Below are 14,466 nucleotides of genomic sequence, written 5' to 3'. Positions count from 1 at the left end.
TTACATCAAGTTGTGTATAGAATAAGGAAAATCTATTTTCGAATGTATGAACACAAATGGATTGTGAATACATTCAAGAGCTCTTTTCTATCATTTGTGGAAATGATTCATTTTTAACTTGATAATAAAATGAAGCCAATTCACAATGACAGTCCAACGACTTTATTTTCGCTCACAGGAAGTACAAATGGCATGGCGGGCAAAAGACCGATTGCTCCTTTCCAAATGCCTTCAACCATCCAAACATGCTGTCAATGCGGGATTTCAATTTACAATGAACTTCTGAAACTTAAACAGTAAAAGCTGAAATAGGGCTTAACAGATTTGTTCAGACACAGATACAAAATGTAAAACACAGGTATTGGAAAATGAGCTGCTTTGGGTGTCTGGAGAATTAAGTTGATAGGAGCGCCCTAACAAATGAAAAGCTAACGACTATAGTATCGCACAATGACTCGTGTCTCAAAGCATGGCACTCAAACAAAATGACTAACCAACTTCCAGATAATTTCAACAGTTTTATTCCTGGGTGAGACACTTCCCGCCATTGAAGCAAAATGCCAAGTTAAAACAAAACGAGGGTTTTAAAAAAAATAAAAATAAAGGAGAATTTCTACATTCCCCATCCCCCGCCAAGTCCGTTCATGGAGCTTCTACTGCTTCCTCCGCCTCCGCCGTAGTAACTGCTTCCCATACCGCCCTGGTTACCTAACAAGAAAGACAAAATACACAATATAGAACCTCACAGTTCCCAGCTGGAAGAGGGAAATACTTGATTCATCAATAACCGAAAAAAAATGGTGCACGTTCCATACAAAATTTTACGGTAGTATATTTTCGCATAATATTGGATGAGACGGTGAGGGCGTTTGAAAAGGCATTAGGTTTTATTTCATCGCACCATTTGAAATCACAGTGCCAAAGACTAATGTTAGGATGACTTATCTCCATTCTGAGATATAGTGCGGAAAGTGCAGGGAATGGCGCACACGATAATGCCACAAAAAGAGTCTTGGCGCATTTTCCATATGCAAGTTTTACTGGACTACAAGTTGCTCTGGAATTAAAACACTACACTAAGAACTATCCAATTACGTCAACTGCTGTGCACTTTATACACTTCAGCTATACATTAGTAAAATGATGCGTGCAGTGTCGCTGACCAATACCCTGAATGCCGAAACCTAATTACTAGATTACAGGCAATACAGATGACATTAAAAAGGCATTTGAATTGATCTCATATCACACCACTTTAACTCAAACTACCAGAAACGAATGTTGAAGAATGGAGTAAAAATACATTTAATCTGAACTATATGAAAGCAAAAATTGTGTGTATCTTATGACAGTGTTTGAAATAACATCTCCCCGGATGCCTGGGGCGTGCATCTTTTATGTCGGGCGTACAACTTGCAACACATCTCTGCCCGGATGGCTGACTTTCAAGAAAGTATAAAAGCGTTTTATTCCGAAATCTTCGTTCATTTTGGAAATTTCGGTTCTTTTGGCAATTTGCATATTCTGCAGCCAATCAGAAGCCTGCATCGAATAACTTTTATACTTTTATAACGAGCGTTATAAGGTCACGCATTTGCATATCATATTCCAAAGTAGACGCACAGAGAACACAAGAAAAATTGTAAAATGGTTAGGAATCAAGCCAAAACCTCAGCCCGAGAATTTTCAAAAGAAGCCAACAAAATTGATGACGCTACAAAACGTAAACGTACATTAAAAGCATCGTGGAAAGAAGACGCTTTTAGCAGACGACGCAACACAAACATTGAATGAATGAAGATGAGTCAATACAGGTACATACTGATGGCAGATGGAAAACAGCAATCTCTTATAAATGGAATGAATGTTATAAGTAGATTTATAATAAAGTTAATTTTAAAGCGTTGATCTGTTTCATATTCTGATTATCAATCCTTAATACTTTGCTACAATGGTTTCTTTTTGTGATTAGCCGTCCTATTGTGTTTCAAGTTGTGAAAAATGGCTGTCCGGTAACTTTTTGTCATGGGTTTCAGACACTGCTTATGATGAACCAAGCTATGAGTTTATAACGTGTCCGTTTTCTCCACTCCCCAACATGTTTCTGGCGTGAGTGAAATAATCAGTGTGATAATACGATCAAATCTAATTCCCTTTGCATACAAGGCAAGAAATGTTTTCAATTGATTATTACACAAATGGTATAGTATAACATACAACCTTGTGTAGGTAACACATTTAAATACTATACGCTTTTCCAATCGTATCCACCATATTTGGCAGTACAAGTATAGAATGGGCCGGCTGACAAGCCGCACTTTTAGATTTCTGGACAATTTGGAGTTTTTAGGTGCGCCTTATATTCTGGAAAATATGGTTCTTTATAAAAGTTAAGTTAGTATTGTGTTGATAAACTATATTGTCAAATCATGGCTATCAATATTCAACAACATGTCAGATGTTTAGTGCGAGCTGGAAAAGTAAAACAAAATTTTATACCTAAATTTAAAACAAATGGGGGTGCACGTAATACACGAGTGTATATTGTACACTTATTGATATCTTCCTGATTAATGTGGGTGAAGTTGAAGTGGGGTGTAGAAGTATGAATGTTTATAAGTGCATATGGACCTGGTTCAGAAAGAAGCGCTAGGAGATAGAGGAGTTCTGGAAGGACTTGTCCAAATGTGTGGCAAGTGCGAAAGAAGGCTGGAAAGTGGTAAAACTAGGTGACCTGAATGCTAGAGTGGGTGATGAAACGGGTGAAAATGTGATTGGTAGATATGGAGTACAAGGAAGAAATGAGAGTGGGAAGAAATTGAGTTATGTGTGGAGAATGAGTTGGTGATTGGAAATACATTGTTTAAAAAGAGGGACGCGAATAAGTATACCTTTGTCATAGTGGATAGTGGCAAGATGGTGGACAGAGCACTGATGGATTATGTCGTGGTTAAGAAAGGGATGTTAAATAGATTGTTGGATGTCCATGTTTACAGAGGTGAAATGAGTGGTATGTCTGATCATTTATATGTGGAAGGAAAACTGAGAATAGATGGATCGTGGAGGGCTAGTTATAAGAAGAGTGTGAGGGAAGAGGTGAAAATGTCACAGTTGAATAAGGAAGAAAAGGAAAGAGTTTAAAGAGGATAAGGAAAGAGTATAAACGGGTTAGTAGAAGAGAAATTGAATGGAAGTGGTCTAAAGAGGCAGTGTTGAGTGCAAAAGAAGTGTGTGGAATGAGAAAAGTTGGTCGAGGTATTAGGAAAGGAAGTGAATGGTGGAATGATGAGGTATCAGAGGCTGTGACAGAAAAGAGACGTGCCTTTGAGGATTGGCTGCAAGATAAGAGTGGCAATGCGTATGAAAGAAGCAGCGAAAAGGAAAGCAAATGATGAATGGTGTCGAAAGATAGGAGTGAACTTTGAGGAAAGGAGAAAAGTGTTCTGGAAAGAAGTAAAAAAGGGTAAGAAACAGTCAGTCTGGAAAGGAAGAGAAAGTGAAAGATAAGGATGGTAGATTGCTGGTTAGCGGTAGTGCAGTCAGGACGAGATGGGCAGAGTATTTTGAGGAGTTACTAAATGTGGAGGATGGGAGAAAAGTGAGAGTCGAGGCGATCGATGGTATGGATAGAGTGCCCGTGTTGGGTGATTTAAATGTGAAGCCTGTGGAAACATGGGAGGTGCAAGAGTCAGTGAAAGAAATGAAAGGGGGAAAGGCACCTGGGTTGGACGGTTGTACTGCCGAATGCCTGAAAAAAGGTGGCACAGCTATGATTGACTGGTTAGTACGCTTGTTGAATGTATGCTTTTTAAGTGGTGTGATTCCTGTTGATTGGTGTAGTGCCATTGTATAAGGGTAAAGGTGATAAGTATGATTGTAGCAATTCGAGAGGTATCAGTTTGTTGTCTGTAAGCTGTATGAAGAGTCTTGATTAAGAGAGTGAGAGAAAGAACGAATGAGGTGGTGATGGAGGAGCAGAGTGGTTTCAGGAAAAGGAAGAGGATGTGTGGATCAGGTGTTCGCAGTACGACAAGTGTGTGAGAAATATTTTGCAAAAGGTAAGGATGTTTATTTGGCTTTCATGGACTTGGAAAAGGCGTATGACAGAGTTGATAGAGAGGCGTTGTGTCAAGTGATGGTGATGTATGGAGTGGGTGGAAAGTTGTTGGAAGCATTGAAGAGTTTTTATATGAACAGCAGAGCATGTGTAAGAGTAGGGAGTGAGACAAGTGAGTGGTTTCCTGTGTTGACTGGTGTGAGACGGGTGTGTGATGTCACCATGGCTGTTTAATGTGTACATGGATGGTGTGGTGAGAGAGGTGAATGCAAGAGTATTTGGCAGAGGTGTAGACATGATGGACAACAGTCGAACAGTGTGGCAGGTAAGTCAGTTGTTTGCAGATGACACAGCGCTTGTGGCCGATTCTGAGGAAACATTGAGAAGGTTGGTAACAGAGTTTGGAAGAGTATGTGATAGGTGTAAGTTATGTGTCAATGTTGGGAAGAGTAAGGTGATGAAGTGTTCACGGGATGGAGTGGGCATGACGTTAGAAATCAGGTTGCATGGACAGGTGCTGGAAGAAGTTGAAAGCTTTAGGTACTTTGGTTGTGATGTGGCAGCAGTTGGTGGAATGGAGTGTGAGGTATTGCACAGAGTGAATCAAGGAAGCAAGGTTTTGGGTGCTCTGAGTAGAGTGATAAACAACAAGAGTATGTTAATGTTAAGAGGGGACTGTATGACAGTGTGATTGTGCCGACTGTTGTATGGTGCAGAGACTTGGAGCCTGAACGCAGATTTAAGAAGTTGAATGTTTTTGAGAAGGTGTTTGAGGACTGTTAGGAGTGACAAGATTGGATAGACTGAGAAATGAAATTGAGAGAGACAGAACTGGAGTATAGCGGAACTGAGCAAGCCTGTGGATGAGAGTATTCGGTTGGTTTGGACACATGGAGAGGATGGATGAGGAGCGAATGTTGAAGAGGATCTACAGAGCAGAAGTCAATGGAAGGAGACCAAGAGGAAGGCCGCGATTGACATGGATGGATGGTGTTATGGAGTGCACTGCAAGAAAGAGGTCTAAATATAACGGAAGCTAGAGCTCTTGTTGGTGATAGAAAGGAGTGTAGAGGTGTTGTGAAAGGATAGTGAGATTGTGGACGCGTTAAGGATGGGCATCCGTATGATGTGGCAGGGGTAAACCAGTGAAAGCTGTCGGGCCCTGCTGTTGAACAAAAGAGTGTTGTGTCACCCTGACCCGAGTGACATGGCCGCTTTCTGGTGTCCCTTTTCATTTGGAGGGACAAAAGCATGACCAACTTGGGTGCCGAGGTGCCCAACTTGTTTGGGTGTTTGGGCAATTGGGTTGGCCATGGTCCAAAAATTTGTGTGTGTTTATTTTTGCTATTTATTTCCCTTTTATTTTCTTTGTATTTGTATGCGTGTGTCTTGCTGTCGGTCACCCCTCTTGAGGGATATGACCAAGGTAGATAGATAAATATTGTACACTAATAAACACAATAATCAATCAGGTTAAAAGCTACAGCACTCACTATAGTCATTGTAGCCGCCCATGCTTCCTTGGCTGCTGTATCCGCCGGAATAGCCTGAGCCCAGCTGGCTGCCACTGTAGGAAGATTGGCTCCCTGTGACATACAAAAGACACAAAAAGACGTCAAATTATTTTTGGCTAAAGCCGCAACAAATAATTTGTGAAGTTTGCCGTAAGCCGAACTAACCCCCCATCATCTGGCTACTGTAACCGCCGTTACTGCCACCGGCTGTCGAGTTTAAGAACAGTTCCACATAGCGGTGCTCTGAGGGACACAGAAAGACGACCGGGCGTAAAACGCTTTGCGAGGTTCGTTTTTTGCTCTCTCTTCCGAGGCCAAACTCACGCATGTTGGCTTTGTCTTTGGACATGGCGGCCACCGCGTCCTCGTGTGTCGCAAACTCGACGTCGGCCTCCCCGGTCACCCTCCCGTCCGGGCCCACCTCGATATGAACCCGCACTGGATTCAACGGGGAAAAGAACTGCCACAAGCAAAGGAGATGCGCTTTCAACACAATTTAGTCTCAAGGGGGAGGGGTGGGGGGCGGCAGTACGAGGGTTTTGCAGTAGGCATGGGCCGTTCGTAGATTCTAAAAGTTTGATGGGTAAAAATAATGACAACTCTACGATGACTGAATAAACTATAGCGGATATTCCGGACTACAACCTGCACTTGTCCTACATTTTAAACTCTGCGGCTTAATTCCCCTCCCTGAGGCGGATGGTCAGAGGGTGTTTGCGGAGACTTTGAAAGGGCGCACTTTAATAAAAAGCGATCGGTTCAACGCTGGGTTCTCTTGATCGTGATGATCAGGGTTTGTGAGAAAGGCGCCCGGACCTCTAGGTACCAGCAACCATATGATGTGTCTCTAGCCCAATGCCGCGACACCAGATTGGTGAAAGTCTAGCAAAAACACGGCCAAACAAACCGGATTGGCAGAATCAGCGGGGAAATGTCTAGCACAGAAAAGTAACCCGTTGTGCCGCGATTAAGAAACTTTTTTGCGGACTCGGTCCAAACCTGTAATTCGTGATCAAGTAGTGCAGCAGTCAATATTAATCAAATGTACTGCCCTGACTAAAATTTAAAAAGTCCATACCATCACAACAACCTGTACACTTGCCGAGCTATGCAGCTGATCTTAACCTCTCCCATCCCTTGCGCACATGACAAATTGATAGAGGTAAGGTGTTGCTACGACCACATTAAAAAAATAAAAAAAGAACATGTCTATGGACTGGTTACCAATTTAAGAGGGGTTTACAATAATGATCAGGCTAACTGTAATCAGACTAATATGATTTTAGTTTTGGGCCCCCACACGGTCTGTATGACGGGCAAGACATCTCGCATGTAGAGGGCCCACTGTAGATGGTTTGCAACACACGCACCATGTTGAGCTTACCCTAGTTTTCGAACAGATCCTTGGGCTATTCTTATGTTGTCCTTAGGGGACGAGCGTGTATTTCTGGATTCATCGCTGCTTTTTACCAGATTACTTCCCATCTTAATGCGCTGCTAAGGATTAAAATACCCCGATTGGCCCATGCCTAGTTTGCAGCGATTCTTACGATGTAGATGTCAGATTCGGTGGCTCTGTAAGGAAGCCCCCTCATATGGACGCAGTGTCCCGTGGTGCTCTGGAAAGACGAGCCGCCGTCGCTGTACCGCCCGTCCGACACGCCTGAGTATATTTTTGAACCCACAATTACTTCTAATGCGCCCCTGGTGTGGCATTGGTGCGTAAATGGTGAGGATGTTGCGGCAATTGTTCACCAAATCGGACTTCGCTTCGTCGTCCGCTCGACACACCTCCGCCATAGCCGCCGCCTCCTCCTCCGCCGCGTCGCATCCGGTCGTAGGAGGCCCCGCGGTTCATCATGCTGTAGCCCCGCCCGCCCGAGGGCCGATCGTAAGGACCCGGTCTCTGCATGCTCATGGGCTTCCGTTGAGGCTCGTAATGGGTCCTCACTTCAGCCCGGCTGCTCTTGAAGATCTCAATGTACCTGACGTGCAGAGAAGCAAGTGAGAAAGTGAGGAACGTTTTTTGGGAGTGGGGCTCGTCAAGCGCTAATTGCCTATCACAGTAATGTAAAATTTGGTTTAGGCCATTTGAAATGGGAATTAACTCAAAACGCTTTCAAGGGCCTTAGACTTTTCTTGTGATTCTTTAGCTTTAAAATCAGATATGAGATGCCCTGTTTTTGTTGCCATGGCAGCCTTTGTCCTGTTATTATCAGCGGCAGCGTTACCTGTGAAGGTGGCCTCCAAGGATTATCCATTTTCAAGTGCTACTGAATGTTGAAATATTTTGTAGGGCCCGACCGATCACTGTATTTTCTGGACTACAAGACGCATCTAAAAATCATTCGAAAGTGCATCTTAAAGGGACAGTGTGTAAAATACACACCATGAGTGGTTAAAAAAAAACAATGTATTGGTTTAATAAGCAAAAATACATGATCACATAAACATGCATTTTCTAAAATAGTCAAAGGTCAAAAATAATAGTTTGCATAAAGCAAGCTTTTTAAGCTGTAAAAATTGCCCTACGATTTACTGCTATGGGTAACCCAAAACAAAAAAACTTGCTAAACACTGGAATTAAAACAATAATTGTCACTTAAAGTCTTCGTCGTTGTCTTCATTGTGCTTTTAAACAATTGTTTACGGTTGGACTGCACAATATAGCAACATCTAGTGGTCAAATACACACTGGCCTTTTAAAGACCAGAAAATACACCTTATAAAATGGGAAATACAATAAAATGCTACTAAAAGGTTTCCATTTATTTTATAAAATGATATTAAAATATATAAATCTATATTTAAAATGGTTCGCCATTAATGAATGCATTTAAGCAATTATCTCTTTTCACGCAACCCTAACAGTGCTTTAATGTGTCTTATTACATATGAAAGTAATTTGGAAGATGAGGGTGTGCCTTATAATCCAAAATGCCGTAGTCCAGAAAATAAGTTGGGACCTCTCAAACATCAACCTAAGTTATTTTTTACACTTAAAACTTCAAAAGTTATCAACATCGTGAAATTACCTCAAATTCACCTTTTTTATGAATCGCATTAAAAACTAGCAAGTAAAGGCTGATTCAGTTGCTGCTAAGCGTGTTAATTTGAAATATACTACAAAAAGAAATTAGCAATATATACTATCAAAATCTTGCCGGTCAAAATTTGGTGTAGATATCAGCTTAAAAAAAAATCCTTTATCGGCCGGGCCCTACTTATTTGACAATGTGCTCAATGTTTATGTACAAGTAAGTTTTCATAAGAAATGTGTTGCATTCAGTGAACATTACAATACTGTGTTTCCTTAAAAATTATCCAAAATCAAAGTGTGATGTCTGTGAGTGTGTTGAGAGTGCACACCATAAGAAAAAGCAAAACGTTTCCAGCCAACCAACCAACCATCCCCACCTGTGCCCTATTCTTTCCTTGTGTTTCTTTAGAGCCTTTTCAGCTATATCCTGTGAAGCAAACTGCACGAAGGCCTCCCCCGTACTCCTCCCCTGGATGTCCACCGGCAATGTTATCCCATTTGGCACGATTTCCAACCCTTCAACCCAAGGACAGATAACCCCAGCGGGGAACATATTAAATCACATGCCCATTCACACAAAGCAATGTCTCTGAGAAAGAAAGAGAAAAAAAAACTTAATGGAACACTGTAAACATCATCACACAAACCAGTTGAGATGTTAAACAGCCACTGGAAATTTGGAACAATCTTTTAAGGATCATGGGGGGTTAGGAAATGAGTCAAATAATTCGAGAACATGTGTATTGTTCAATTTTTAAGTCTTAAAGTAGGTATCCAAATAGTTTTATTCACGAATGGGAATACAGGAGAAATAATCAAGTGGTCAGCCATTTTGTCCTTTACTGACACCTGCTGTCGACTGAAAATTACGTCACAGAGCTCAACAGTTTTCCAAATTGAAAATGTGTGCAGAGGCAATTTGGTGTGAGTTTCATTTGCCAGCAGAGGGCAGAGCAGAACAAAATTTCTGTACATAATTTTAAATTGGTTATTTTTCCCTTCTTCCTGGTTCAAAAACGGATAACTGGACTAAAGATTAAAACGGTTATCACCCGATCACCAAAATCCTATCACAAGTGCTTCTTCTAAAAATAGATAAGCAATGACGGGAAATAGTGCTTCCTGGTGCTCGTCAGACAAGAGATCGCTTGAAAATAAACTCAGGCATGAATTTATGGAAGCAATTAGATAGTTATGTTTCCTCTGATGATCCTGGGAACAATATGATCAATATTCGACACATGAGAAATTAGTCTAATTTTTAGGAAATTCTGACCTCCGCATTATTAGATTGACTATTTCACTACTAGTGACACCTTCTGCCATCAAACATTTTTATAATGTGCCGGTAAGCTTTGATTGTCATGACTTGACTCAAAAGTAAGAACGTTTTTGCTGCTGCACACTGATGAATGACTTTCTATAGTCACAGTGTGTACAACCAATCACATGTCGTCTTTGAAGTTTTTTTATTCTTGTTATATAAAATAAAATTCACCAGAGCACCAAGTCATAAATCATCTAATCGGTTTCTTGTTATTTGGAAATAATTAAATGTAAACTTGAGCTCCCAGAAAACTTAAACTATTACAAAAATACAATTTAATGTTACATTTTTTAATGACAAAACAAAGCTTTGATTTACATAGAACAAAGGAAATCTATCAATTATTTATAGCTTGTAAAGACACAAATACATCTCTTCATAGGAATCAAGATGGTTGAAATTATTCACAGGTGTAGAAAGGAATTGGAATACAAAAAAACATTCATGAATTAGCTCAGTGCCTGTAGGAGGAAAGGGCCGACACGCAAAAAAAGTCCAGGCAAGTTGAAATATGCAGTCACAGATGAAGAAAATACCGTACCTGAGAAAAACTGAACTATCTCCTCTTTGCTGCAGCCAAAGGGGAGGCCTCGTAATCGCACGAGCCCGTCTCCGGCTGTCTCGGGACAGTTTGGACCAGTGTGCTTCATGACCCAATCCATCTCCACATTGTTGGATTTAAACACTTTGAATTTAAAAACAGGAGCATAAATGCACTTAGTTACAACATTTCTGGAAGATACGTTTTAATAGAAGCTTCCATGGATCACATGAATATTGAAAAGCCGTTATTGGATTAAAAGCAACAATGGAAGATACAAAATACAAATCCGGGTACTTCCAAGTTCAGACGAGGGTTTCAAAGACTAGTTACAAGAAATTGAGGATAATTAAAGCAATTCATGGATAACGACAAGTTGTCATTGGATCCTGTCGTTTTACCTGCAATTTCGTACCCAGACATTGTAAACTATGACTAGCTATGAACAACCTTGAGGTTTGATCTTTAAAAAAAAAAAAAAAAAACTAAGTATATAACCTGTTTGTTGAATGAACTAAACTTAAACTTCATCATTTTGATCTTGGACGAGGATGTAGTTTACCATGTCCAGATATCAAATTGCAGGTATATGGTTGGGATCTGATGATAACTTTCAGTTTCGTGCTCAGGGCCATAGTGCCCTAGGCAAGTGAACAAAGCAGAGAAAATAAATACATGTTGCCTATGTAGAGGAAAAATATATTTATAGACCTATTTTAGAATTTTGCTGCTGAAAGATATTGCACTATTTTTTTATTGCACTATTTTGCGGTGGCGCTTAGAACTTGAGCCAGTCTCCAAGCACTACCTTATAAACATTTTTCTTATCATAGTTCTCTCTTTAAAGTCTTTTTAACACGTGTATCCTGGAGTGCAATGTCTACATTAGTTGCTAAACATTGTTTACCAAAGTGTTATCAACGACAATCAAAACTATTCTATTTCCAATTTGTCCCCCCCCCCAAAAAATGTGTTGCCCTCAAATTATCCCATCTTGCGCCTCCAAATCCCTATCTAAACTTGTAAATGACGCTGTACAATTAGTATTTGAATTTTCATGCATTGTCGCTCCTAATCCAATAGTAGGATCGATTGATCCTCAAGAGTCAGTTTGAGTCATACAAATTATAATAGTTTTACAGACACGGTTTTCAGGTGGGTCTGCTATTCACTGCGATTAATCTCACCCTCCACATATCTGTGGCCCATAGTTTCTCTGTCCTTTTTCAAGGCCACCTTAAGGTCTTCCTCTGCTTCCAGCTCGACAAACGCCTCTCCACTGGGGCGACCTTCTCTTGTGGTTGTGAAATGGACGCCGCCGCCGTTGCCAAGGATTTTGCAGTCTGAAATTCAAAGTGTTGTAAAACTCATCAGTTACTCGGTTGTGATATCTTTTAAAATTAAAAAAAAGTCTAACCTGAGAAAAATCTCTGCACCTCATCCACAGAACAAGACCAGGGGAGACCCCTGATACGGACGACGTAACCTTCCTCAGACATGTCTAGAGGGGGAGATCAAATTCTTATGTAGAAATGCACAGTCAACAAACAAATGTATTAGTAGATTGATAGCCGCGTCACAATGGGCGAATCAAATCGTGTAGTTTCAAATGTTGCACCGTCATGAGTAATAGATATAATTAAATGGATAATTGCAATCGCCTTTTGGGTCTACAATCTGAAGGTACACAGAGTACTAGCTCGCGAGATTTACTCATTGTTCCGCTTCACCGAAAACTGTCGCAACTTCACACAAAAAATGAATAACTCTGATGAATTGAGTAAAACGTCACACATTGGTATTGGAGATTGAAAACAACATGAATATTTTAAGACCAGCGAAGGTTTTAACACGTATTTACGAGTTTGTAATTTACCGCACCCTGAATGAAGAACAAAAGAGGCCCTGGCAGCCTGCGCCACGTTAGCATCAACCGTCAGCTTACAAGCTAGCATTTGCTAAACCGACGAATAAAGGAATTTCAAAAGCATTCTGCTCGCTCTATTCGCATCATTAAAGCGAAAACGTTATTTCGGGGAATATATAACAAACTATCGAACGTAATACTTGCCTTTTTAATCACGAAAACAACACAAAGAAGAGACGGCACACGCGAAGGCCTGGCGTGATGAAGTCGAAAGTAACAGAAGATTGGGTTGCCAAGTAACGTAACCAACCGCCTTTAAGAAGTGCTAAAAAGCATGGGTTCACACGAGGCTCGCTCGACCGCTCTAATGCAGCTTTAAATACTCTAACTAATTCAAAATCTATTGAATATTTTTTGTGTAACCCTTCTTCAAAAAAAATACCAAGTGAGAGCCAAAGCAGGCGACCTATGCTTGACGCTTCAAAAGTGGCTTTACAAATAATTTGGCAACCTTCTAAGGCGCCTTAAACATAGGACCACGCCCAAAAGAGATGACGTAGTGGTCTCGGGCCCAGGATGGCGGGCTGAGATAAAAGCCCTCCCTCTGAGAAAAAAAATAAAATAAAAAGGGAGCTTTAGTATTAGTTAACATTCAATGAAATAAAATATTCGTCTATTCTACCTTATTAAGATAAAAATGTTAATAATCCATCAAGGATCTATCTATCTATCTATCTATCTATCTATCTATCTATCTATCTATCTATCTATCTATCTATCTATCTATCTATCTATCTATCTATCTATCTATCTATCTATCTATCTATCTATCTATCTATCTATCTATCTATCTATCTATCTATCTATCTATCTATCTATCTATCTATCTATCTATCTATCTATCTATCTATCTATCTATCTATCTATCTATCTATCTATCTATCTATCTATCTATCTATCTATCTATCTATCTATCTATCTATATCTATCTATCTAATATAGCGAAAGCATTGCCCCATTCAACCCCAACCAAGAACCTCTTGTCATATTTCAACATTTCAGGCTTCAAACTTAGAGCTAAAAAACTGAAAATATTCTCAAATAATCAACAACATGTGAGACACAGTAATGGTATAGTATAGTGGCGTTGTGGCCATACAGTTCTTAGAATACTTTGCAGTGTTCTTTGTTGCTCTTAAAAGACTGTGTTATGAGTCTGTGATGTCTTAGAAGCTGAAAGACAAAAGGACACATGAACATTTCAGTTGAAAGACAAGAAAGATGGATCTATTAGATAGATAGATAGATAGATAGATAGATAGATAGATAGATAGATAGATAGATAGATAGATAGATAGATAGATAGATAGATAGATAGATAGATAGATAGATAGATAGATAGATAGATAGATAGATAGATAGATAGATAGATAGATAGATAGATAGATAGATAGATAGATAGATAGATACTTTGTTCATCCCCTATTAGACATTAGCTCCACTTGGGGCAGCACAGCAGATGAGTGGTTAGCGTGTCTGCAGTACAGTTCTGAGGTCATGGGTTCAAATCTAGCTCCTAGCCTTCAGATGCGGAGTTTGCATGTCCTCACATCTGGGGTAACCTACCTGACTGGCTGTGAAAGATGGTGTTTATATTCAACATTTATTGTGTTCTGGGAAAGTGTAATGTCGTTCTAGGAAAAAGGCTGAGTCACCAAAACTAAAAGTACTGCGTCAGCCTTTTGGTCATTTTCACATTTAGGGTAACCAACCTGACAGCATGTGAAAGATAATGGTCATATCTGAAAGCACCCCCCTTTACTTGGGTGGACAGACACACAGGTTGTTGTCCGAAAAATACTGTACTTCATTTAGCGGGTATAGTGAATGTTTGTTCTGTTTCAACCAATCGTGGCATCTTTCTTCATTTTCCTCATGCTGAAGTTTTTGAGTTTTTCTTTGCTCTCATGTTGGTTTTAGATCATGGGATGGTGTAATAATAGTCTGTAGTTTGCAATAGCCTGTGGTCTGTGCAGCCCTTTGGGTCTGCGATTAAGGGCTATACAAATAAACATGACTTGACTTAACTCTCCGTGCCTGCGTGGGTGTCCTCCGGGCAT

The 14,466-nt window shown here is 40.2% G+C and overlaps 1 protein-coding gene across 3 annotated transcripts; it reads right to left on the bottom strand.

Moving 5' to 3' along the window:
• Positions 1-146: 146 nt before the first annotated feature.
• LOC148360007 (heterogeneous nuclear ribonucleoprotein H-like) lies at positions 147-12,842 on the bottom strand. Of its 3 annotated transcripts, none has more exons than XM_088343458.1 (11): positions 12,551-12,842; positions 11,897-11,980; positions 11,667-11,822; positions 10,480-10,623; positions 8,989-9,127; positions 7,327-7,556; positions 7,122-7,234; positions 5,896-6,031; positions 5,737-5,814; positions 5,551-5,643; positions 147-708 (listed from the first exon to the last, which is right to left on the bottom strand). In XM_088343458.1, the coding sequence occupies exons 2-11, from the start codon at positions 11,976-11,978 to the stop codon at positions 614-616; spliced, it is 1,266 nt and encodes a 421-aa protein (XP_088199584.1). In that variant the 5' UTR covers positions 11,979-11,980; positions 12,551-12,842; the 3' UTR covers positions 147-613. The 3 variants fall into 3 exon arrangements, with proteins under 3 accessions (XP_088199584.1, XP_088199582.1, XP_088199585.1); XM_088343456.1 differs by lacking the exon at positions 12,551-12,842 and adding an exon at positions 12,361-12,510; XM_088343459.1 differs by lacking the exon at positions 12,551-12,842 and adding an exon at positions 12,361-12,510 and having other exon boundaries at positions 608-708; positions 5,547-5,643.
• Positions 12,843-14,466: the final 1,624 nt, after the last annotated feature.

Source organism: Urocampus carinirostris, chromosome 9 (genome assembly GCF_059441175.1).
Source record: "Urocampus carinirostris isolate Australia breed hairy pipefish chromosome 9, RoL_Ucar_1.0, whole genome shotgun sequence".
Lineage (NCBI taxonomy): Eukaryota > Metazoa > Chordata > Actinopteri > Syngnathiformes > Syngnathidae > Urocampus > Urocampus carinirostris.
Note: the sequence above shows the minus strand (reverse complement) of the source record. Positions and strands in the feature narration are given on the sequence as shown.

Excerpts from the sequence above, each read along its gene's own strand:
- LOC148360007 (XM_088343456.1), bottom strand. The coding sequence starts at position 12,409 with ATGCTAACGTGGCGCAGGCTGCCAGGGCCTCTTTTGTTCTTCATTCAG. Across the intron at positions 7,235-7,326 it reads ACGAAGCGAAGTCCGATTTG|GCGTGTCGGACGGGCGGTAC; the intron begins GTGAACAATTGC and ends AAATATACTCAG. Across the intron at positions 5,815-5,895 it reads CAAAGACAAAGCCAACATGC|AGCACCGCTATGTGGAACTG; the intron begins GTGAGTTTGGCC and ends TGTGTCCCTCAG.